The sequence below is a fragment of the Schistocerca cancellata genome, chromosome 11 (genome assembly GCF_023864275.1).
Source record: "Schistocerca cancellata isolate TAMUIC-IGC-003103 chromosome 11, iqSchCanc2.1, whole genome shotgun sequence".
Taxonomy (NCBI): Eukaryota; Metazoa; Arthropoda; class Insecta; order Orthoptera; family Acrididae; genus Schistocerca; species Schistocerca cancellata.
This window is the reverse complement of record NC_064636.1, coordinates 124,718,807-124,746,504: the sequence shown is the minus strand read 5'-3', so window position 1 is coordinate 124,746,504 and position 27,698 is coordinate 124,718,807. Positions and strand designations below refer to the sequence as shown.

At 37.8% G+C, this 27,698-nt stretch overlaps 1 protein-coding gene across 1 annotated transcript in view; it reads left to right on the top strand.

Annotated features, from left to right (window-relative positions):
• LOC126108322 (zinc finger protein 701-like) overlaps positions 1-26,131 on the top strand; it is a 145,835-nt gene extending 119,704 nt beyond the window's left edge. The window contains exons 6-8 of the mRNA XM_049913541.1: positions 5,492-5,529; positions 16,876-17,581; positions 26,009-26,131. Of these exons, the coding sequence (XP_049769498.1) occupies positions 5,492-5,529; positions 16,876-17,581; positions 26,009-26,131 (867 nt within the window). The remainder of the gene's footprint in view (positions 1-5,491; positions 5,530-16,875; positions 17,582-26,008) is intronic.
• Positions 26,132-27,698: the final 1,567 nt, after the last annotated feature.

Here is a 27,698-nt window from a genome sequence, read left to right as displayed (position 1 = left end):
GTTCTTGACTGTGTGCCTCTGAAAGAACAACTAGATTTTGGAGGCGAAACAATTCAGATTAAAAATCATCTGTTGAGGAACTGAAGGAAATCAGTACTTTGGAAAATGACAAGTCATCAGCGGAAACAGAAACTCATAGCAGAAGTATGCGGATACGGATACTGAGCAACAGTAATCTGACAGAAGCAACTGACAGAATTATGTTAAACATTTGTAAAATTGAAAAAAATTACTGAAGAGTGGAAATGTGCATTAATTGTTCCTCTTCATAAAAATGACATAAAACCAGTCTGAATAATTGCAGGGAATTTCACAGCATCCTGTTATGTCCAAAATTCTTGAAAAAGCCCTGTGAAGTCAACTGGATGAACATCTAGGCCCATTAATAGTTTAATATAAGGCACGATTTTGCAAAGGGTAATCGTGTAGAGAACAGATATGGGAACCAAAGTCAATTTTTTTAAAGATGATGATGTGTAAATACTGTGACAACTTCTGACAAGTGTCAGAAAGGCTTATGATTTGATAGAAAAAAATATTGATTCAGTACTTCAAAGGAATTCAAAATTGACAGGAAAATAGTGGCAATTATCCAACAGACATTAATGGGTACAACCTCAAATGTTAAATTGATTGGAGAAATTTCAGAAGCATTTGAAATGCACAACAGCGTGCAGCCAGAGATCCACAATCCCCTCCAATTTAAAATAATTCTGAAAAAAATTATGTAGCCATAGGGAAGGAGATGAGGGAATCCAAATTGAAATTAAAAAAGAGCAGAGAACCAACCTGAGGTGTATGGCTCTTATAGACACTCACATTTCTAAGAAACTGTAAAGAAGCCAAACTTGTCCTGGAGAAGCTTCATAAAATGTCACAGAAAACTGGTCTACAAATCATCTGTGAGAAAACCCAGTAATTGACAGGAAGCCTGCAGATAATCTCTCCACTATAACTTGGTATGAGGAAGTGTCACAAGATATATAAATTAAATATCCAGGAGAGATAATCCAATCAGCATTTATTTATTTATTTATTTAGTTATGTTAGTCCGATGAGGGCCATCAGGTTCTCTTCTGCACTGGACCAGGGTTTCACACATACATCATAGTTACCTAAGAAACAACAGTTATAATATGACAAATAGTATTAAAATGATTTGAGTGTCCTAAGTGGCAATGTGAGTAAGTAATACTATGAACTAATAAAGTTAATAATGACATTACTAGTAGAATTACAACTGCTGCCACAAATGGTGGTGGTGGTAACAGTAGTAATGACAACAATAATAGTGACAGGTATAAAAAGGATTTATAAATGTACAAGATAGTTTTCAGATATAGTGAGTCCCGTGGAAAGGAAATTTAAGAAGTCTTCACCAGCTAGGAATTCTGGGAAAAAAGGAAGATCTGGGTGGAGCATCATTATATGCTCACATTTCAGTTCAAAGAGCTATTTAAAAGCAGCCAAACGTGGATACTTCAGGACATTTGTAGAGTACACACATATGTGACTTTCTGTTAATGGATGTAATCTAAATGAACATATTCCTCTTGTTTATCTTCATGATTGTTGGATGTGTGTAGCACATTATGTGATAAATCAAGAGTATGCGTATGCCGCTAGTCCACCCAGTTGTCAGTTACACCTGTTGTATCCTGAAAAGATGTAGTCTTCTCAATTTACGGAACTTGTGGACATACTTGGTTCGAGCCACATCTCTGAAAGAAGTATCAGATGTATGTCCATGCCTCGAAATACGTGACACTTAATTATGATGAGGTGGCAGTGATCGAACATTTGCGAGTGCAGTGTGATGTTCAGTGCATTTGGCTACTAGGCATATGAAGGTGCTAGATAGTAGCGACTTTAGGCTGGTGAGGTTGGGAGAACAAAGAATACCAGAGTGCATTGTGGTGGCGGAGCAAGGTTCCTTGACGTGAAAGTGGGAGATATCTCCAGGAGGAGGGAGGTTTTGCGGCCAAGGCCAGCAGGCTTTGCACTGGTCAGTGAATGGTCAGCTGAAGACAGGAGGAGAAAGTTCCTGAACAGAGCTAGGACAGTCTCTGCACAACAATACTGAAAGCAAGGTAAATGGAATGAAAGCAGTCTGTCTTACTATTGATGCTAATGATGAGTAACCACAGTAATATGATGATAAATTATTAAAGTAGAAATAAGACTGTAATTTATCATCTGAATCAGTCTTGTGAACATATTGAAGTAATAGTGAATTAATTAATAGTATTGGTCTTGGAGGTATGAGAATTGAGCAGAAAATTTGTACTAAAAGTAAACATAGACAAACAGAGAATAATAAGAGGGGAAACTGTTTTAAGTATAATATTAGTAAAACAAATTGTTTCTTTGCAAAATAGACATGAAAGTAAACACACAAAATTAGAGGCAACAAGAGTTGAAATTTTTTTTAGCTTCAAACGTCCTGTCTGCATTGCAGACTGATCATTCCTATTTTCGGTCTTCACCATCATCCTGCCATCATTTGTCCACAAGTTTTGCAGCTGAAATCTTGAGGTCACACTGTTCAAAATCTTCAGTCTTTCAAAAGTGTGATCCTCCCTTATTGTCAAACATAACTTCAGGAGTTTCTTGCTCAAAAGCTTGTCAACTGATGTGGAGTTGTCATAACAAAAAATCTATTTTAGTCAATGCGAAAGTACTGCTGGAGTAACTCTTTACTGTAGAAAATACTGTGATTCATGGTCAAACAAAAATGACTGACTGAGAAAATTCTCAGGAAAATATTTGGGCCAGTTTTCTGTGAACGAATTTGGATAAAGAGGCCCTTTAGAGAGATCTATAGATAGACAGAAACAATAACGGACACCTATAGATAAAAAGGGATAAAATTCTGTGGACACATCACAGGATGACTGACGACAGGCTCACAAGGCAGATCTTCGAGGTAGCAAGCACTAGCAAAAACAGTTCAAAATGGATCATAGGTACAGAAGAAGTTGGACTCTCACAAGATGACAATAAATCGAAAAAGAGTCCAGAAAGACCATGAAACATACTTAAACAGCGACACATGGAAAACAGAAATGGATATAAATATTCGGAAGACCACCGATGACATACACTGTGTGATCAAAAGTATCCAGGCACCTGGCTGAAAATGGCTTGAAAGTTCGTGGCGCCCTCCACCCGTAATGCTGGAATTGAATATGGCATTGGTCCACCCTTATCCTTGGTGACAGCTTCCACTCTTGCAGACATATGTTCAATCAGGTGCTGGAATGTTTCTTGGGGAATGGCAACCGATTCTTAACTCGTGTTGGCACTGAGGAGAGGAATCGATGTCGGTCGGTGATGCCTGGCATTAAGTCAGCATTCCAAAACATCCCAAAGCTATTCTAAAGAATTCACGTCATGTCTCTATGCAGGCCAGTCCATTACAGGTTTGTTATGGTCGTGTAGCCACTCTGCCACAGGCCATGCATTATGAACAGGTGTGTCTGATCGTGTTGAAAGCTGCAATTGCCATCCCCAAATTGCTCTTAAACAGTGGGAAGCAAGAAGGTGCTTAAAACATCAATGTAGGCCTGTGCTGTGATAGCTCCATGTAAAACAGGGGATGCAAGCCCCATCCATGAAAAACATTATGACACCATAACACTAGAACCACCTCCGAATTTTACTGTTGGCACTACACACACTGGCAGATGATGTTCACCAGGTATTTGCCACACACACACACACACACACACACATACACACACACCCATCAGGTCACCACATTGTGTACCTTGATTCTTCACTTCACACAACGATTTTACACTGTTCAATCGTCCAATGTTTTCGCTCCTTACATCAAGCGAGGCGTCATTTGGAATTTACCTGCGTCATGTGTGCCTTATGAGCAGCAGCTTCCATGGTGAAGTATAGGTTTTCTCACCTCCCACCTAACAGTCGTAATACCTGCAGTGAATAATGATGAAGTCTGGAATTCCTGTGTGATGGTCTGTATAGATGTCTGCCTGTTATACATTACGAACCTCTTCAAGTGTCAGCAGTTTCTGTCAGTCAACAAACGAGGTTGCCCTGTATGCTTCTGTGCTGTATGTGTCCCTTCACGTTTCCACTTCACTATCACATCAGAAACAGTGGACCTAGGTACGTTTAGGAGTGTGGAAATCTGGCAAAGAGACATACAACACAAGTGATACCCAATCACCTGCCCAAGTTCGAAGCGCATGGGTTCCGCGGAGTGCCCCATTATGATCTCTCATGATGTCTAATGACTACTGAGTTCGCTGATATGGAGTACCTGGCAGTAGGTAGCAGCACAATGCACTTAACAGGAAAAACCTGTGTTTTTGGGGGTGTTTGGATACTTTTGATCACATTGTGTATGCAAAGAAATTGAGAAGGATATAGGAGTAAGAAGAAAATTTTAAATTTAGACACTATCTCTTATAAGTTAATGTATGGGATGACGATGACGATGATGATGATGACGATGCAATCTGGAAACATCGCCCGTAATTATCAGTGTGAGGAAATTAGAGGTATCCGACTGTCAGTATTCTTATCTTTGTTATTACTCATTTTCAGTGCAGTTGTTATTTTTGAGAAATATTACCTGATTTAGTTACCTTAATTCAACTTGCTGTCAGAGATGACTCAGTCTTTACTGTTAATGTGAAATAGTTTGTTTAATCTGACATGTTTCGCATTAGGTGATCATCTCTGGGTTTGATGACTGAATCTTTTGATTATCCTTGATCTTAATGGTCTTCTGCTAGACTCGAGTAGCGCTTATTTTAGTGCTATTGTAGTTGTCCACATGCTCATTGATTCTTCATATGTATTCATTGTATGTATGAAAGCCTATTCATTCATTTGAAGAGGACACTGTCCTCACGTTAACCATGTTGTTTATTTCCTATTTATGACAATACACGAATCTTTGTCATTTATATGCCTATAAAATAACAGCACTTCATGTAATAATTCCTATCACTTTCATGTCATGCTGTACTCCTTAATTTCCTCTGTGGATGAAACTGATGTGATATGGCATAATATTCAGTGCTACAGTTGTGAAGAAAATACATTCAATACCAGTTCAGATAGAACTTTTTTCTGTTCTTTTCTTTACCCATTTCATCAATAAAAATTTGACGATTTTTTACATTTTTCTCTGGCACTTCACCTTACTGTATGTGCATGGCAGGTGAATGATGTTTCACGCTTTTAATTTTGAAGTATCAAGTTGGAAATTTGTTTTCAAATAAATCAGTGTCTTTATAATTATTTACAAAGCTAAAAGCAAAGTGCTGAAATGAAGTGTTAATTTTTACTTATAATTTTCTTCAATAGCTGATACAGTTATGTTGTGTCTCTTTGATAATAATATTTCCAACTATTGTTTGGAACAATCAGATGGTAGTGGGTGTTAATACAATTTTATTTATTTACTGTTTCATCAATTTTAAATCGCCAATAATTCTTTGTATTGTTTCAGGTGGCAGCCTCAATAAGAAATGCATCTGATAGTTTAAGGTACGTTTTTTATTATTCACTGCAGAATTTTTTGAGCAGTATAAATTTTTAGTTACTAAAAGTGAAAGAAAAATAATAACCCCTATGGACCAAAATACCAGAAGTTATTTTTAAAAAGTTCTGTTTTTGGAGTTCTATTTTTCTGTATATTAACCATTTGCTGTATATACATACAGTATATACAGACTACAGCAATATTATGCATATTATCAGAGAAAACGCTACTATATCCACTATTCTATTATTGCAGAAGATTAAAAAGGAGCTTTACGATATTACAATGTACATCAGTCCAACTTATAACATTGGTTTGCAGTAACAACATAAACAACAAAAATGAAAACTAAAGCCCTTACATTAGATACTGTACTGTATCCTGAAAAATTATACACTCAAATAATGTTCTAAATCTAGTATACTGTGTTGTCACAGAGAGGAACAAAAATGCCAGAAAAATTGCACTTGCAGATAATTTTCTAATGGCAAACATTCAACACATTGTGCTGCCACAGAAAGAAACAAAAATGCTTGCTAACTAGATGGCCAGCTGTAAGAACGTCTGTAAAACTAATGATCTGTTCAGATGTTGCAGCAAAACTTTCTAAAGTGTCCAAGGCATTTAACACTTCATGGTGGGTAGGCAAAATGGTCTTGTCCTCCTCACATTCTTCTGATGTATTTTACACCTCAGACAGAAATGTTTGTACACCAGATTCAGGATTTTAAATGTCTTGCAAAATTTTCCATTGTCAGGTGACGTGATATTGTTGTCACCATCTAACTTGCCAACGTAATGTCTCCAGGAATTGCTAAAACAGTTCTGTAAGTTTTATGAGTAAACTGATGGAACTGATTCCCAGCTTGTATTGCATCCAATGCTTCCATCTCGTTTTCAGCAATAAGGATAGCACAAATGGCTTGTGATACAATGTCTTCATAGCAGCAGTAATGCCTTGATTCAAAGGCAGAAGGGAACTTAACATATTTGGCAGTAAAAAGTGAACATTTAAATTAGTTAATATTAAAACAAAAAAGCCATTTATCATTAACTGTCAATCCAAGCTTTCCAATAATGAGAGTAGATGCAAGGTAAAGCATTAATTTCATGTTCTTGAAACATATCAGTTTCTCAGAATTACTGGTCACCCAAGATTGTTGTTCATCTATTTTGTATGAATTACAGACAAGTACAAAAGTTAAAAACATTGTTTACAGCTGGCCCCCACCATGCCACATGTCATCTTTTATTTTGTGGGTTTGACTTGGTAGAAGTTGTAAAGAAATCCTAGTTTTGCCTCCATTGCTGGCGTAATATATAGCAAACTTTTCTCTCACTAGGTCCAATTCATGCAATCAATACTTGCCCCTTCTTCATCAACTTTATTCATTTCATTTCCAATCACTTAGCAGGAAATTAGGCTTTTATTTTGGAACTTACACAGTCAACAAGCAAAACACCTGATGTCTGTTTTGAATGTCTAAATTTTTTTCTGCAGTCTCATTTGTTGTTGTTTGAATTATAGTTCCACTTAAAGATACATTGGAAGTGCACATATAGCTTGAACCATTGTAAAAGTAAATGTTCAGCATCTTCATGCATAACACTGTGAAATCACTTTGATTTGCACCTGGAACCCAGTGCAGCAGAATTAAGAACTTTTCATTTACATAGTGTGGATAATCTAAATTTGCTGAGTCTAAGCTTCCTGCCTGCTGTGCTGTTTTTCAATACACCATGTTCTGCTTCCTGACGAATATTCAGTTTCTCTTGCTGATCTAAGCTTTGTCATTCCTATGGCATGACAACCCTTTCACTGCTTGGAACTCAATGTTACTAATAGTGGCCCTGTTTAAAGAACATAAAAGCACATTTCAACATGGAATTGCACTTGTTGATGGAATCTAGTTTTCCACACCGTTGGTTTTCCTTGTTGATGGCGATTGTTGAGCAATGATATGCATAAAGGTCAGCTAGAGAAACATTAGGAAAAGGGAAAAATGTTGACAATTCAGGTTTAATGAAAAATGTAATGATGCAACAGACCAAAAAAAGTGCTGACTGAAATTTGTTAACCATTAAAACATTGTATAAAATCAAGAACATCACTGCCAGTACAGATATTTTGCTGGTGTTAACCAAGTGTTCACCTTGGGTGAGTTTATTATTATTGATAAGTAAAAATATTACAGAGAAGTAAGGATATTAACACATTCTATAAACCAGCTAGTTTGTGTATTGGTTCCTTAATAAAAACAGTGTACTTCTTTTATGAAAAAGAATCAAACTAAAGTGCAGTTGAAGTGTCAGCAGCTGTATAGTGCTAACTATTCTAATTGAATATGACATGGAAGTCATAGAAATTCAATGTGATGGGTACAAGCTAATGTCCTACCATGTAGAACGAGTAAGAGGAAAGGGTGAGGGGTTATATACCCAAAAACTGGAGGCAAGTTTCAGCCCCTTCAGATTAATGAATGTTGGGGTGAACAGCTCTTTGAATACCATATCAGCAATGTGGATTGGGAAACATAAGCTTGTTGTATTGACAGTTTACAGGCCACCATCATGATTTTAAATTTCAGCAGCTGAGGAGCTACAACAAAGGATGCCTAGAATTACCAATGTCTGAATTTGGGAAATCTCACACAGTACAATTCCCCAAAAGGACTTAATGCACACATTGCAAACTTGGCTGATTTGGGAGCAAAACTGACAGTGATTTATCTGGCAATGACAGTAAAATGAATACTGATCAGTTGTGCTTCGATCATAGAAGGAAAGTTTTGTCACCACAGAACTAGAGTGAAATTACAGGACAAATGTTATCAATTGTGTTAATAATTTTCCTAATATTCTTATTCTCTAAAATAACCATGATACAGAATGGAAGTAAGAGCAAGGGAAGAATAACTCCTTGGACTTAAGTATCTTGTGCAAGGTAGACAGAGCTCTAACTACTTCAGAAGACAACAAACTGTGCATAGTGAAATATTCTGCTGTACTGTCTGTAATGCACTATCAGATCTTCCTTTGTGTTCAGTAGAGCTCTTTTTTCCTGGCACAAGATGTTCTCATCCCAAATTGTGGCTGTGCTTTTTTGGTGTTTGAACTGTAGTAGCCACTTGACCTGTTGTATAGGAAGGCTGGACTCATGAGGTTGCAAAATCATTTTTTGGAAATGATTCAATTCTGCATTTACTGTGTATATCCATGGTAAACATTTACCATTTTTCACCTAGTAAATGCTCACAGATGAGTGTGACCGCTATGTCTAGATCTATATCTGTTCCTTGCAAAGCAATGTGAAGTAAAAGATTAATATCCCTGGTTAGACCTATTTGATATGCATCACACACCCTTTAGCAATGTTCTGAGGTGAGTCACACAGTTGTTTTGAAAGCATTGGATTTCTGTGGTATCCCAGCAATGGACTGACTGCTGTACCTACAACTGAACCAGTGTGATGATACCATTGGTATCTTCACATATTGCTACATTCAAAAATTTATGAGTGCAGTAATAGGGCACTATGTTTCTCCTTTTTGTGAAATTCACTGTTTTTAATCCTAATGGTTGAAGGCTTGCTCCACTTCAAAATTTTTACTAGGTACAAGCTTATATATTCTTTTAAGTTCTTCATAATTGACAGAGCTAGTAATTATATGTGCCTGTACAATTATAGATAGTTTTGCCTTTTTATCTGTGTTGCCTATGGAACTGAGTCAACAGTGTTCTTGTTGTTGTGGTCTTCAGTCCTCAGACTGGTTTGATGCAGCTCTCCATGCTACTCTACCCTGTGCAAGCTTCATCATCTCCCAGTACCTACTGCAACCTACATCCTTCTGAATCTGCTTAGTGTATTCATCTCTTGGTCTCCCTCTACGATTTTTACCCTCCACAGTGCCCTCCAATGCTAAATTTGTGATCCCTTGATGCCCCAAAACATGTCCTACCAACCGATCCCGTCTTCTGGTCAAGTTGTGCCACAAAGTTCTCTTCTCCCCAATCCTATTCAATACCTCCTCATTAGTTACGTGATCTACCCACCTTATCTTCAGCATTCTTCTGTAGCACCACATTTCGAAAGCTTCTATTCTCTTCTTGTCCAAACTAGTTATCGTCCATATTCCACTTCCATACATGCCTACACTCCATACAAATACTTTCAGAAACGACTTCCTGACACTTAAATCTATACTCGATGTTAACAAATTTCTCTTCTTCAGAAACGATTTCCTTGCCATTGCCAGTTTACATTTTATATCCTCTCTACTTCGACCATCCTCAGTTATTTTACTCCCTAAATAGCAAAATTCCTTTACTACTTTAAGTGTCTCATTTCCTAATCTAATTCCCTCAGCATCACCTGACTTAATTTGACTACATTCCATTATCGTCGTTTTGCTTTTGTTGATGTTCATCTTATATCCTCCTTTCAAGACACTGTCCATTCCGTTCAACTGCTCTTCCAAGTCCTTTGCTGTCTCTGACAGAATCACAATGTCATTGGCGAACCTCATAGTTTTTACTTCTTGTCCATGAATTTTAATACCTACTGCGAATTTTTCTTTTGTTTCCTTTACTGCTTGCTCAATATACAGATTGAATAACATCGGGGAGAGGCTTCAACCCTGTCTCACTCCTTTCCCAACCACTGCTTCCCTTTCATGCCCCTCGACTCTTATAACTGCCGTCTGGTTTCTGTACAAATTGTAAATCGCCTTTCGCTCCCTGTATTTTACGCCTGCCACCTTCAGAATTTGAAAGAGAGTATTCCAGTTAACGTTGTTAAAAGCTTTCTCTAAGTCTACAAATGCTAGAAATGTAGGTTTGCCTTTTCTTAATCTTTCTTCTAAGATAAGTCGTAAGGTTAGTATTGCCTCACGTGTTACAACATTTCTACGGAATTCAAACTGATCTTCCCTGAGGTGGGCTTCTACCAGGTTTTCCATTCGTCTGTAAGGAATTCGCATTAGTATTTTGCAGCTGTGACTTATTAAACTGCTATTTCGGTAATTTTCACATCTGTCAACACCTGCTTTCTTTGGGATTGGAATTATTATATTCTTCTTGAAGTCTGAGGGTATTTCGCCTGTCTCATACATCGTGCTCACCAGATGGTAGACTTTTGTCATGACTGGTTCTCCCAAGGCCATCAGTAGTTCTAATGGAATGTTGTCTTCGCCCGGGGCCTTGTTTCGACTCAGGTCTTTCAGTGCTCTGTCAAACTCTTCACGCAGAATCATATCTCCCATTTCATCTTCATCTACATCCTCTTCCATTACCATAACAGTGTCCTCAAGAACATGGCCCCTGTATAGACCACTATACACTACTTCCACCTTTCTACTTTCCCTTCTTTCCTTAGAACTGGGTTCCCATCTGAGCTCTTGATATTCATGCAACTGGTTCTCTTTTCTCCAAAGGTCTCTTTAATTTTCCTGTAGGCAGTATCTATCTTACCCCTAGTGAGACAAGCCTCTACATCCTTACATTTGTCCTCTAGCCATCCTTGCTTAGCCATTTTGCATTTCCTGTCGATATCATTTTTGAGACGTTTGTATTCCTTTTTGCCTGCTTCAGTTACTGCATTTTTATTTTTCCTCCTTTCATCAATTAAATTCAATATTTCTTCTGTTACCCAAGGATTTCTATTAGCCCTCGTCTTTTTACCTACTTGATCCTCTGCTGCCTTCACTACTTCATCCCTCAGAGCTACCCATTCTTCTTCTACTGTATTTCTTTCCCCCATGCGTGTCAATTGTTCCCTTATGCTCTCCCTGAAACTCTGTACAACCTCTGGTTCTTTCAGTTTATCCAGGTCCCATCTCCTTAAATTCCCACCTTTTTGCAGTTTCTTCAGTTTCAATCTGCAGTTCATAACCAAGAGATTGTGGTCAGAATCCACATCTGCCCCTGGAAATGTCTTACAATTTAAAACCTGGTTCCTAAATCTCTGTCTTACCATTACATAATCTATCTGATACCTTTTAGTATCTCCAGGATTCTTCCAGGTATACAAGCTTCTTTTATGATTCTTGAACCAAGTGTTAGCTATGATTAAGTTATGCTCTGTGCAAAATTCTACAAGGCGGCTTCCTCTTTCAATCCTTCCCCTCAATCCATATTCACCTACTACGTTTCCTTCTCTCCCTTTTCATACTGACGAATTCCAGTCACCCATGACTATTAAATTTTCATCTCCCTTCACTACCTGAATAATTTCTTTTATCTCATCATACATTTCATCAATTTCATCATCATCTGCAGAGCTAGTTGGCATATAAACTTGTACTACTGTAGTAGGCATGGGCTTTGTGTCTTTCTTGGCCACAATAATGCGTTCACTATGCTGTTTGTAGTAGCTAACCAGCACTCCTATTTTTTTATTCATTATTAAACCTACTCCTGCATTACCCCTACTTGATTTTGTATTTATAACCCTGTAATCACCTGACCAAAAGTCTTGTTCCTCCTGCCACCGAACTTCACTAATTCCCACTATATCTAACTTTAACCTATCCATTTCCCTTTTTAAATTTTCTAACCTTCCTGCCCGATTAAGGGATCGGACATTCCACGCTCCGATCCGTAGAACGCCAGTTTTCTTTCTCCTGATAACGACGTCCTCCTGAGTAGTCCCCGCCCGGAGATCCGAATGGGGGACTATTTTACCTCCAGAATATTTTACCCAAGAGGACGCCATCATCATTTAATCATACAGTAAAGCAGCTTGTCCTCGGGAAAAATTACGGCTGTAGTTTCCCCTTGCTTTCAGCCGTCTGCAGTACCAGCACAGCAAGGCCGTTTTGGAGTCAACAGTACTGTTCATAATAGTTTACCTACTTTTCTGTATTATTATTTATAATTACTTCTACTCATGCATTACTCCTATTTCATTTTGTGTTGATAACTCTGCACCCACCTAACCAGAAATGTTGTTCTTCCTCCCATGCACCACACTAATTCCCACCATATCAAACTTCAACTTATCCATTTCTGATTTCATGTTCTCTGACTCACCTAATCAATCAAGGGACTTCACATTCCACACTCTGACTTGTAGCGATATTGTTTATTTCACCTGATGATATCCACCAGAGTAGCCCCCTCCCAGAGATCTTATTGGGAGGCTATATTGCTACTAGAATATTTTACCCAATTGGATGTCATTATCATTAAACTATACAGCAGAGCACCATGTCCTCAGGAATTGCAAAATAATTTCCCTAGCATATGGTATGGTTGTGGCTGGTACCTGTACTACTAGAAAGACCGGCCATCCATCTTCATTAACCTCATGTTAGCGTGTGGACTCTCCGTAGATATCCTTCCATTGCAGTTTTATATACTGTATGTCTCCCAGTTTCATTAAGGCAGGCATGTCACTTCACTTTGGCAAGATAAATGTTTAATATGGTAAGTGGGTGCCACACAACTGAAACATGTCAAATAACTTAGCTATTACCAAAACGTAACAAAATTAGGAAATCATGACATTGTGCCGTGGAGATGCTGATAGACTTTTTAATTTTACACTAAATATCATATATTCTCACAACACTATAGTTACTGTTTATCATAAGTTATTTTTCAGACGTTACACAGCAATTAAGACGGGCTGGTAGAAATGAGGCAACACATTCTTGAGGAAAATTATGAATAACTAAAATGGTAAGATGCAGTTAAGAGATATAATATTAAATTGAAGTTCATAAGGGTTAACAGCATGTGTTACTGCTCACGTAATCAATCTTGACATGATGCCATAAGTCCCAAATATCACAAGCTTTGTTGTGGGATTTCATTGTGTCATTTAAAGGACAAGAACTCTATGAGAAATATCAGAAAGCTGTATATGAATCAGGAACATATGTGTTGCAACAATTCTACCAGCTTGAACCATGACTGTCCAGCAAAAGACTAGGATATTTGCTGTGTCATTCACTTTCGTTATGGGAAGGTTGTTCCAATGGGACATCTTGGTATATTCAGTGTTGGAAGTTTCACTAGCAATGTCTTCAAGAACACATTTGATGATGGCTTGAGGGTTGTGGCAACTGATGGGGGGTGTTACTTGATGTTCTACTCTATCCCAAAAGAACAAGATAGAAAATACTTGAAACCTACACCACCACCATACTCACTGGAGAAAAAACATATAAGATAATAACTGTCCAAATAATGAGACTTGGCACTTTCAGAGCATCAGGTACAAATACCCTATATCCCATGAATCACATGTGATGCAAATATTGATGGTTTTGTGATGGAACCATAAAGTTCCACAGTGAAAACCTTCAAATTGTCATCTCCCTAATGCCTTGTAGTAATAACACAAAAGCTTATCATTGGTTTAATTACTATTATACTGCAATGGAACATTCATGTTTTGATAGCACATGTTGAGTAAATGACACTTTTTATCTGTAGAAGATCACTATATTTCATGCGAGTTACTTTGTAAATGTTTCAATACTCCCATGCTGTCAGGGCACAGTATCTGACTGGTTTCCAGTGGGGGTAAGGACAGCTGGATGGGCAACCTGTATTATTTGCTGTGTGTGAGGGATAAGTGAGGACTGAGATCAGACACTAGCTGTATGAATTCTTAGGGCAGTTACTCAATGATAACAATAGATTTTGTTTTGATTTGCCAAGATCCTCTTTGCAAGAAGCATTGCTAATATTGCCCTAAAATTTTGCCAGCCATTTCATTTGTAGGAGATATTAATGTCAGTAATATGCAGGTGTAATACCAGCATCTCCTGGTGCGTTGTGAGATGAGCTATGTCTTCTGATTACAAGTGCTAGAATTTACTTCAGCACAGTTATTCATTTTCTCACAACTAATCTCTAATCCTGCTTCATTATAATTGTAACCTACACACATAGGTATGTCAAAAGGTCACTGAGGTGGGTACCACATGGAGCAAACAGAGGATTGTTTTACCATCTGGAGATATTCAAAATTGCTTACATCTTGCCAGACTATGGTTATTGCAAGGTAGATTCACCACACTGCTGGTGCACTTGTCCTGTTGTGGAAGTGAGTGTCAACCCACAGTATTCACCTCGCGCAAAGCGTGGTGATAGTTCCAATGTTGTTCATCTACAGTGAATATTTAGCCCAGAACAGCTGTCTATGTCATTTCTTTTGTCTGCTGGCTCAACAAAAGTATGAGTAATGATGAGGAGGGTTTACTATTGTTGTGATATCCCATGAAACTGCTGTATCAGTCAGGAACAAATCTAAAAACCTGAGGGGAGAAAAGGAGATAGCTCAGACAGGGTGGATGTAATGCCACAAGAAACCTAGATATGACTTTTTATTTTCAAGTAGTGCCACATAACAGCTGAACTAGAAGGAAAATTTCCGCTTTATGTGAGAAAGCAATCTTGCCTGTTCTACTGAACCCAGGCGAAAATGATACATTGCACAATAATTACTGTAAGGTGTAAGCCAAATGACAAGAAAAATTCGATCAGCATGTGGCATACTTCGTCTGTAGAATCCAAGAAACTGCGCACTCACATCCAGTGTACATTTGAAGGATATTGCTCCACCCTGAGAATGTGAATGGCTGGAATACACTGCCTTTCCCTTATCTGATATGTGGGAAATATGTGTAATTGTGGCTGTGTCCTCCTTGTATATGTTTACATAGGAGTGTTCGGGAAAGTCAGTGTCTGCCATCTATGCTATCTGTAAGCTTTGAAAGTGGGAGGTGTTTTCAGCCACGTTGATTATGGGCACACCAGGCATCTACTCTTATAATCCGGCAGATGTGGAAGCGACTGTATAAGAAATATACCTACATAGGGCATACCCAAAAGGGTATTCAACATACAGTACTGTAGTCAGTGGGATACAATATTCTACATTAACTTAGTGTCTGATGATTTTAGACAGCCTTTTGTAGCCTTGAATTTAAACTTATGTCATAACCTTACCACAACTATATGAGGTGCAGTATATCCAAGAAAACAAAGATTAACAATCTGCAGCACAACTGAGATCATGATTATTTTGTTCAGAGCTTTTAAGGCTAACCTCTATGAGCGAACTCAAGACAGAAATATTTCTTAAAATGTTTCTCTGCATAGCCATCTACGGCAGCAAAATTTCAGTTTTTGATGAAATCAAACTGTAATGTTTCGCTGTCATTGGTTACTTGAAACCACATATCCATCAAAAGACAAAACAGTCAAAAGCAGTAATCAGGATAGAATAATAGCATGCAAGTATGTGCATGCTCCTACACATCCACAGCCATATCCACACTCCAATGACCTCATTGGGAAGCTCAAAGATGTCCAGTTCTATTGTGATGGAATGGGGTAGCTGCAGGTGGAATGATTATACCCAGATATCACACGGGTAGACCATGCGCCTACTGCCATCACTTGCTCGCAGGAGACTATGGTAGGATGGACTGTACATGATTTGTGCTGATGTCACCATTGATAGGGGTGTGTGATTCAGTTGAGGATGTATTGAAACTCCAGGGGACCAGGAGTTGTGAAGATACTATCGAATGGGAGGCTGTAACTGCATTGGCATCCTGCCTGACAGACAATATGTCAATTAGAAAGGGCTAAACATAAGCTGTGCTGCTAACAACGCACTCTAAATTCGGAATAATTTGTGTGTGTCATTCACATTTGTTCATCAGTCTGGAAATTTATGTATGTGTTCCTGTACAGGTGTTGTCCACCTGGTTGATGGCCATACTACCTAGCCAATAATAAATGTGATGTTTGTGGTAGTTGAGGATTCATTTGGAATCAAATAAAATGCCATGCTTAATTGCTTTGTGAAATAAATTTATCATGAGTGTTTTTAAGAATTTATACTCTAAGCTCAAAGTGTTCTCCAAAACAAAGAAAGATCCACTTGGAGAGAGTGATTTATTTTTATTTTAAAATCATTGATTTCTCTTTTCTTTTCCTTTATTTTTGGGTGGAAACTGTTACGTCAAGAACTGGGGGATATTATATCTAATAAAAGTAATAATTTGATCTAAAAGATTGTTGAACAGTATTTTAAAAATATTACAAGACTTTTTTAAACAACAGTACCTACTAAAAAATTAGGAAACCCAGTCAGCACTGAATGAGACTGGTCGTTATTGAATTTCCTGCGATCATTTGCCTTATAAAAATTCTATTGCTCTGGCAGAATGTCATGATAATTTTAAATCACTTACATGTACTGAATAATTTATCTGTGACACCCATACATTTTTTTCTTTCGGTTTATAGTCCCTGATTCTGTGGATGGTGAAATACTGTTTTTTGTATCATGTAAATCAACATTTCACACCTCTTTTCTCCTTCCTCAGTTTCATTCAAAGTGCTGGTGACAGCTGTAACGTTTCGTATCAAGAAGCATTTCATCAAGGACTAGTCGATGACGATCAGGAGATAGATACAGAGATGTCAACAGATTTCAGTATGTCTCATAACTATACCAAGTTACGGACTTCACATGAAGACAGCTTATGTGGCACGAGATTAAGTTGTAGCATTAGGGAAAAGGAATTCCATAAGTTTAACTGTAGTTTCTGCCTACAGAGCTTCCCTTCAAAATACAGACTCATAATGCATATCTTCATCCACATTGATGGTGTGCAGGCACCTGCATATGTGTGTAAGTCATGTGGTGAGGTATTGCCCACTGATGACAGCTTGAAAGAACATTTGAGAATGAGTGAGGGTGACCAAGCATTATCAGCTGCCAACAGTGAGAATCTTGAATGCAGTGATTACCATGAAAACATCATCTCCTTAGAAAGTGTACGAGAAGAAATCGTGGAACAGACTGAGAAGCAATCTTCATCCAAGGAAACCACGAAAACTTTAAGGAAATCCTTTAGTGACACAAGCAATACACATACTGTGACACAAGTTGCAGAGCAACTCAGATGTGATGACTATGGAATTTTGTGTACAAGTGATCATGTTAATGTCCACACTGTGCTAAGTGCAAAGACACGTCACAAATGTGATGTTTGTGGCAAATTGTTTAATCGTTCAAATAGTCTCAAGGTACACGAATTAATACACACGGCAAAGAGACCCCACGAATGCCATGTTTGTGGAAAATCGTTTACTCAGTCGAGCAATCTCAAAAGACACGAATTAATACATACAGGAAAGAGACCCCATGAATGCGGTGTTTGTGGAAAATCGTTTATTCTTTCGGGCAGTCTCAAGGCACATGAGTTAATACACACGGGAAAGAGACCCCACGAATGCCTTGTTTGTGGAAAATCGTTTACTCAGTCGAGCAATCTCAAAAGACACGAATTAATACATACAGGAAAGAGACCCCATGAATGTGGTATTTCTGGAAAATCGTTTACTCAGTCGGGCCATCTCAAGACCCAAAACGTAATACACACAAGAAAGAGACCCCACGAGTGCGATGTTTGTGGAAAATCTTTTACTAAGTCGAGACATCTCAAGAGCCACGGATTAATACACACTGGTAAGAGATCCTACAAATGTACTGTTTGTGGAAAATCGTTTATTCGTTCGGGCAATCTCAAGGTACACGAATTAATACACACAGGAACGAGACCCCATGAATGCGGTGTTTGTGGAAAATCGTTCACTCTGTCGGGCCATCTCAAGACCCACTTGTTAATACACACAGGAAAGAGACCCCATGAATGCGGTGTTTGTGGAAAATCGTTCACTCTGCCGGCCATCTCAAGACCCACTTGTTAATACACACAGGAAAGAGACCCCACGAATGCGAAGTTTGTGGAAAATCATTTACACAGTCGGGCCATCTCAAGAGGCATTTGTTGACACACATTGGAAAGAGACCCTACAAATATAGTGTTGTGTAAATCGTTTCCTCAATGGGGCAGTCTCAAGAAACACGAATTAATACACACTGAACAGGGACCACACAAAGTCAATGTTGGTGGCAAATCGTTTTCAGAACTGGGTCATCTGAAAATACACGCAGGAATGAGCCCCTACAAATATGATACTTGCGGCAAATATTTTTCTTACTCTGTTAATCTCAAGGAAATCATTAGTACACACCGGTAAACGACCACACAAATATAGTATTTTTGGCAAATTGTATAAAAACTCGAGTAACCTCAAGAAACAGCTATCACTACACACTGAAAAGAAGGCTACACAGATGTGATATTTGCTGGGAATCTTTTAATCCGGTCTATCATCTTTAGAAGCATGCAATAATACACATTACGTAGAGACCACTCAAAGTATTGTTGAGGTCTGTAGACTTAAACATGTTCAAAGGAGACCACAAGTGCGTTATGAATATTGTTCGCATGTGCTACAGAAAGGTCACAAAAAATATGACAAATCCGTTTTCACAGCTTCATGTTCAAAGAAGTTGCATACTAAATACAATATATGAAGCACACATTGCAATTTTTTGCTGTAAATGCTTCATGCTATAACGATCTGTCTACCAGAAATTGGTGCATTGAGACATATCTGTTACTTGTTTGAGTAGAAGTCCTATGCAGTAATCACGACTCCATATTCTTCAAGAGAATTTACCAGTATGTTGCTAATTATTTGAAAGAAACTGCCATTTCAATATTCATGAAGCTGTAGGCAGTACCCAGGCGACAGCATAAATGTGTTTATTACACGTCCATCACTCAGGCTATTTTTCTCAACGATGGAGAAAGATACAAAAATATCATGATTATGCAAACATGTTACTGAGGTATGCCTTCTTAATAGTAATGCTATTTGTGTGATCAAAATTTGCACACATGTGAACTATCTGTGCTACTTCTACATTAGGAAATAACTGATGGTGGCAAGTATGCAGAGATCAGGCAAAAATTGTAATCATCTGCCTAGTAGCACTTTCAGACTGCAATACAACAGTGCTTCTGTATGGTATGGACTCATCAGTTCTCTGTTAGTTTTCCACTAGTAAATTGGACTATATGTCTACACACACCTCACACAGTTCCCATTTACTGCAGGCTATCAGTTTGTTGCTGTGTAGTTGGTGTGCAATAGCATCCCAAATTCGTTTCATAATGATTTAATGAGGTGGGAAAGACAACAGTGTGAGCTATCATGATGCTCAAACCATTACAGTGTGATTCTGACCTTGTGATTGTGACCAGGGAATACATCAACCATTAAGTGACACAGAGGTTGCAATTATGTTCGTGATCTCCACATCTGTCATGGTGCTTCCAATTATGACCAGCTGTTTCTTGGCGTCTCATATGAATATCCCCTATAGCATGACATTGCCCCCAACTTTCTGCACCTGTTGTGTTGTGCATGTGTTGAACGACTGTTCATCTGGGTGATGGCACATCATGGCACAACCATTGACCTGGTCCACAAGAAATGTCACTTATCCCAACACGTGACACATCTTTATTGGTATGCAGTCCAATCTCAATTATCCCATTTGTATTACTATAGTAACTGACAATGTTGTTAGATCAACATGGGAATACAAAGCTGTTATATAACTTGGGGCCTCATGTTCAACAGTGTCTGCTGAATAGCTTGAAACTCATGTGCCTGCTCAAGCATTTTCTCCTGTCTCCACAGATTGCCATCAATCCCATTTTACAGAGCAGCTAGGTTCTGATCTCCTTGTTCTAGGTAATGCATGGTAATCCTACAACCTTTTGTCAACTTGTGGATATACCATCTTTCAAAGATGTTCCATAGAGGCTAATGATAGAAGCATCTGAGCAGCCAACCAGATTCACTGTTTTTTAGCTGCACGTACCCAGGCACCAGGCAAAACCATCTGCTCTTTGGCAAAGTTATTTATGCCAGTTTTTTACACATACTGTAACTAGAATGATCACCCATTCATTGCTGGTTATATAGTTTCGTTACTACTTGACATAACAAAAATGCCACTGGGTAGCACACACTCCTCCTAGGGAAGTGGGTATAATGATTTGGATCAACAGTGTATCTTGACACAAAAGGATCTTTTGGTAAATTATGTAGTAATTCAAATTTTCATGTTTCATTAAATTTTATGCCAATATACTATTGTCAGTTTAAGTGCCATATTTCTTGTGAAAAATATTTGTATTAAAAATCCCTGTACATAATTCTGATTAAATGATGATTAATTCTATGCATCAAATCTTTTAATTATTTGTCTGTTTTTAAATATCATGTAACTACTGTACAAACATCAGTGGGAAAACTGTCATGATGTAGTGTCAGATTGTAATTCCAATTGTTTGTATAAACATGAGGACAGTTATAAGAGCTCAGTGTGATTACTAGAATATGAATTTAATCCAAATGCATAATTTTTATTGTAATAAGTTAATTTATTAAATTTGCTTTCTTTCTAATTGCTTTGTTTTAACCTGATTTTTTTTCGTTGTCTTTTATCTGCTTTAAACATGACTTCATAGTGTGTATTTTCCATAATTTCTCTGACTAAATGTGAGGTTTTCAGAAATCTTTACTAATGATTTGTCTTATATTTCATAATGTTTGTTTTTGGTCAGTGTTTTCGATTTCTCACCAATTTCTTATTGGTGTAAGGTAGTTCGTTTATTAAGTTTTGTCATACTTTCCAAATTTGAGACTATTTTTATTAAGTGATAGGCATTTCTGAAGTTTGCGACACTTTCAGCTGTGTGGCTTTTTACTGTAATGAGAATGTATCTCTCATGATGGTTCTTGCAACATAATTGTGTGCTGCTATCTAGCCTACAATACTGCAGTGGCTTTTAAATATTTAGGGAATGCTGATCTATTCATAGTTTGTCGGCTCCCATCCTCATACACACTTCATTAGAAATTTTGGTTGTGACTTGGAAGGAAATTGCATGGATTTTAAATTGTGTCATTCTCATTATAGTAATGTTGTTACACTATTGACTCCAGCTACTTATTTGCATATTTCTACTTCAGTTCCTGTTGGTACTGTGCTTTTTGTGGTTGGTCTATTTTAATCAAAACAAAAATATTTTGTTCTCTCAGTAATGCTTGCTGAGACAAACATCATTACTATTATTATTCAGGTAAGAACAGAGCCTTGAATTCACAAACTTACAATACTATACTCACATGAAGCTTAAATTCTGGCTTGTAACTCTTCTATTTTAATGGACTCATCACTGAAAATACGCTTGTGATGATTCTAAAGATTCTGAAAAAAATTAAGTAACCCACAGTGATATATTAAAATAGGAGTTCAAGTGACAGAAGCAATGGGAAATATTGACAATAGTACTTTGTCAAAATAAAGTGCCATTAATTGTTGTAATGTTGTATTTATATAATAAGACTGAAACAAATGTCATTAGTAACCGGTTATTATTGCCGTCATCATATGATGTTCCTGACCTTTTTTAAATGTTTTCTGCTGAAATATATGTGGAAAATTTCATAAAGGCTGTAATGAATGTCTTCACATTATCACCACTGCACTTCAAGCTAATATGCGTGGCATTTTATAACCAAAAAGTTCTTAGGAACATCATTTAGACACTATAATTGTTGCCTTGCACTCCTGTCCAAAATGGATCTTTTAAAAACATGTATTGTTAGACATCTGTCGAAAGACTAATGTTAGTGTTATGTTGAGTCCAAACTGAATCATAAATCAAGAAAGTATGATTTTAAATATTGTTGTAAACAGAATTGGAGTATTTTTTGTTTGAAATTACTTGAGTGAATGAAGTTTGTTGGAAGATGATACAGGTTTCATATAAAGCTAGAAAAGCTGCTTTTCACTAAAATATAAAATTGTGAAAATAGTTTGCAGATTCATGCTACTTATTTGGATTCTGTATTACGTATTCCTGCTATTAAAATTTTTTATGGTTTATGTTTAATGTGGCTACGTTTACTAAAGGTAAGTTAAATAGAGTGCCACATAGGACTGCAGGTGTAGCTCACTCATACATTTATACCCATAAATTTGTACACGTTGGAGCTAGGCAGTTGCACATCGACATAGTTTCATATCTTTGGTTACAGTGCATGGCACATGAGATAGATCTATGCAATTCATACATTGTCTCATAAAGAACAGATTGAGATGCACCAGTATCCCCCTGTGGATGTTCCATTAGCTAAGTCTATTTGATTATACTCAGGTTAGTTGATTTTCAACAAATATTACTGTAAAGCATGCTATGGGACATTTTTTAAGCATTTGCATTACTACAAATAATTATGATCTCTCCAGAGTTAGTGCCTCATCTAATAATGGGGTACACGAAAGGAGCCTGCCTGAAGATTGCAATGTTTGATGATAAATACAGAGTTACGAATTGCAATCATGTGTACCCTGGGAAATGTCAGAATAACCTGGCAGCCGATCCTTTCACACCAGAAGTACTAGAGACATCTAATCAACAGTCGTTTTTGGGCCAGTGTTGACTATAATATCCATGAATATTGAAGGAATACCTTCCTGCAAGCAACAACTCTTGCAAGACATGTGCCACACCAAGTACTGTGATACCTTCTGTTGAAGAAATATATAGATACCCAGCAGAGATGTCCTTCTGTTCCTGGAATGAAACTGGTTGCTGAAACACATTATGTACAGTATGGAAGCGCCATCCTTATAAGACCTGACCTTGAAGTCTGTAGTATTCGTCGGTCAGATAAGAATAATGAAATTATTACTGTTAAGTAACTGTAGAGTCACATCAGCATATAAACCTCCAGCAACAGATTTTTCCTTCACCCCACCTGAAAATTTTATTACAGGGAAATATTCTATTGTGATACCTGATATCAACAGTCACAGCCTTGCTTGGGGGTACAGTCAAGAGGATCAAAATGGTGAGGCTGTCCTCATGTGGGCTGAAACTTTCCATCTCTCACTCCTTCATGACAGCAAACTACCTCATTCCTTCTACAGTGGACACTGGTTATAATCCGTATCTGCTTTTCGTTAGTGAAAGTATTTTTAATACCTGCACTAAATACGTCTCTAAGCCCATACCGAATACACAACGTCGACCTATTATGTGTCAAGTTCTCCCATAAGTAAGACCTCATGAAATCCCTTTCAGACGAAGGTACAACTTCAAAACGGCTGATTGGCAGAAATTTTCAAAATTATTAGATGAGAAAATTTAACTATAGGTCCTGTGATAGATCAATATGAGAATTTTGTTAACATCGTTAATGCCTCCTCCTGAGCATCAATTCTAAGGGGATGCAGAATGAACTATATCAAGGGTATAACCCCTGAAACGACCTCTCTTCTTCAAGAGTACTACAGGGAGTTGGAAGAAGATCCTTTCAGTGAAGCCACATCAAGCCTTGCACAGAATGTCCTCTCTTTAATATCTGAGGCTAAGAAAGAAGAATGGATACAATTAATGGCAGACGGTGACGTGAGTAGAAGAAGCCAAAAGGCCAGGAGGCTATTACATCGTCTGAGTAATGATAACACTCAGGTCAACACGTATGTTAATATTAAACCAGACCAAATTGCTTACCAACTCCTGATTCATGACAGATCAACTAAACCCACAAATATAGAGAGGAAACAATTATTCAGGCAAACAGATCAAAAGAATAGTGTCTTATCTCCATCTTTCTTTCGTGAAGAATTGAATTCAGTCCTGAATAAATGTAAATTAGACGTTAGAGCTGAACAAATCAAGAATTTTGGTTCCGCTAAAATGCTTTGGTTACTGCAATTTATGGGAAACTGTATTTGAGAGAGCAAGATCGCTAAAGTAGGCGAAAAATCAAGAGTAACTGCCATACCGAAACATGGAAAGGATAGGAAAGATCCCAAAAATTATAGACCTCTCTCTTTACTCTGTCACCTCTACAAAATACTGGAGAGACTTGTTCTTCAGAGAGTGATTAGAAAGGTGGAGCATCTTCTAATACCACATCAAGCAGCTTCAGAGAAGGGAAGAGCCACACATCTTAAATATTAAACTTAACACAACATATCGAAGATGGATATGAGAAATGGCTCATTACAGGTGCTGTGTTCATCCATCTATCCACAGCCTACGATATGATCAACCATCAGCTCCTTCTAAATAAAGTTTATGGCATAACTAAAGACTTCACATGCATGTGCAATATTGGAAACCTTCTCCAGAATTACAGATTTATTTATTTATTGTGGGATTTCAGGGTAAGAAAAGTAGGTGGAGAAATCAGAAAAATGGGCTGCCACAAGGCAGTGTGCTTGCACTGCTATTATTCAACATCTATACCAACGATCAACCTATCCCTGAAGGAACCTTAAGCTTTATTTATGCTGATGACTGCACTATCACCACTCAGGCTTACTGTTCTCAGTCTGTAGAAGATATGCTATCAAAATATCTGGAAAAATTCACTGTTTACTGTTATGGGAATTACTTGAAACCTAATCCTGCCAAGACTCAGATCTGCGCTTTCCACCTGAAGAATAAACGGGCAAATAGATCGTTAAATATATCTTGGGGAGATACCGTACTCGAGCATAATCCTACTCGCAAAAATCCTAGAGTAATACTGGATTGCACGCTAACATATAAAAAGCGTTGACTAAACACCAAACAGAAAGTGGCATCCAGAAATAATAACAGTGCGAAAATTGACAGGTACATCATGGGGTGCTAAACCATGCACCGTGTTGTTCCACTGCTGAATATGCATGGTACAGGTCCAATCATGCCAGGAACGTATATGAGGCTCTAAATCAGCCTTGCAAGATTATCATGGGTTGCTTAAGATCTATTCATGTGGACAAACTCCATTGCCTCACTGGCATAGCTCCTCCTGAAATGAGATGTTAGGTAGCTGCGAAATATGAGAAAAGTAAGGCCACAACGAAGGAAGCCCAACCACTACATGAGGCTGAAATCAAGAAAGAGCTTCTTGACAACTATTGAGGCTCTCATTGAGAATCCACATGTGGCAAGGGACTTGCGATGGCGGGAGAAATGTCGGTATGTGGGAGAATGGATCGCTCCAAACAAAGAACTCCCTCATAGATATTCAGAGAAGTGGTCAATATGGGGTCTCTCAGTAGATTATGATCAAACACAACGTTCAAGACCAGTCTGCAGACTTGGGGGTTCTCTGTAGACTCAGTTCTTTGCCAGTGTGGCGTTGAGCAGACTAACAGCCATTTCCTCTCAGTGTTCCTCATCACCAACCACCTGCACCATGCAAGACCTGTTGAGAGCTACACCAAACGCACTTGACGTGTCCAATTTTTGGTCTTCTTTTGTATATATATTTTTGACACTTCTGTTCTTTTGACATGACAAATAAATAATCTAATAATAGTAACTTCAAGAAAAAACTGTATCATTTGGTTTTAATGTCCAGTGAAAAAAAGATGATTAATATGTTAGTGGAGGACATATGACAAGATGGTTTTTGGTACAGTGATATTAGCAACGAAATGAACCTAATACGGCATCCTTTTTGTGGTTAACTAGATGGAATGCCACAATCATAGCATTAACTCTCATCATTTTGCAGGTACGAAGATGCACAACCTACTTAATAGAAACACAACTTGATATTCCTTCTGACAAGAACAGAGACAGTAAGGATATGGTGGAAAATATTAGTACTCTGTGTATGAAAATTAGCAAACACTAAAAGGATGATGGATAGTAGCAGCTACAAGAGTTGTGCCTGAACAAAAAGAAAAACGAGTGAAATCCTAGCATGAAATAGTATCAGCATCATTTGAGGGAATATAGGAGCTGCTGCAGTGCAGAACACCAGGTGGATTGTGGACAAGATATAGTTGATGGTTTCGTGATTGTGTGAGGGCCAATTAAGAGTCATAAATGTAGTCAGAGAAGTCTGCAGTTATTGCAGTGCTAGTTTCTATTGGGCCCTCCAGGAAAGATAAAGTTGCCAGTCTCGATAGAAACAGGGATGGGTCAGCTGCTCTGTAGCAGAGATAAAACACAATTGACGCTGTTGTAGATGGCACAAACCATGTTTGATTTAGCACAAGTAAATAAAAAAAGACTCACAAGCATATCGGACTAAATCAACTCCCCTGTACCAGCATGTGCACCTAGCTATGACTGAGCACAGAAAGTGGAACCGTAACGACAAAGAAAAGACAGAAATTAATAATATCTAGGGATCCTTGTTGGGACTGGCACACAGAGTTGTACATTCTTAACCTTTCACCCTTTCGAATAGGCTACGAATGTAGGAGAAAGGACATTGTTAGGGGCGAAAAATTAAAGGGCAACAGTGTTTGTTCAGATCTGAGTTTGGTTTATATTACAATAACAAAATAAAAAAAATCTGTCCATAATAAAAGGTTTGCTGGCTATTAGATGTCCCAGGGTAGTTGTTGTGGTATTCCAGATCTGGCAGAACTGTTGAAGTGACATACTCAGGAAAAGAAAGTATTTGAAACACTTGGACAGTCGTAATGGAAGGAGTCTTCAGAAATAGTGTAGTAGTAGTAGTAGTAGTAGTGGTAGTAACAACAACATAAATAAAAAGGCTGTGTTGATACTGAGGATAAATGTAGTAAGCAATAATAATTTTAACTGTGGGAATCAAAATTAATTAGAAGTACAAAGTGCCAATACAAAAAAAAGCTCTGAGCAATATGGGACTTAACAACTGTGGTCATCAGTCACCTAGAACTTAGAACTACTTAAACCTAACTAACCTAAGGACATCACACACATCCATGCTCGAGGCAGGATTCGAACCGGCGACCGTAACAGTCACGCGGTTCCCGACTGAGCGCCTAGAACCGCTAGACCACCGCGGCCGGCAAAGTGCCAACACATTTACTATGAATAGAATGATATTGTGCAAAACTTACAATATGTTCAAAAATGGTCGAAATTTGAAAATTTATTACCCAGTCCACAACAGAATTAAAAGAAAGAAGAAAATACAGTAAAAGGGGACAAATTCAAAAAAAGTGTGTACATTGTTTTAGAAACTAGTATTCCATATTTTGAGAGACAGTAGTATATATCATAACAAGAAAAACCGTGTAGGAGACATGGGCTCTAAAATACTTATTGTACCTTAAGGGGGGATATAATGGAAAATGCAAACATTTATTTAAAAATCATTACAGCCATATTTATTAATGTACAAATCTAAAATTTTACATGTGTAAACCAAATGAGCTGTGTTTTAACGGAAAAATATAATAAAATATGCAGGAATAATATTT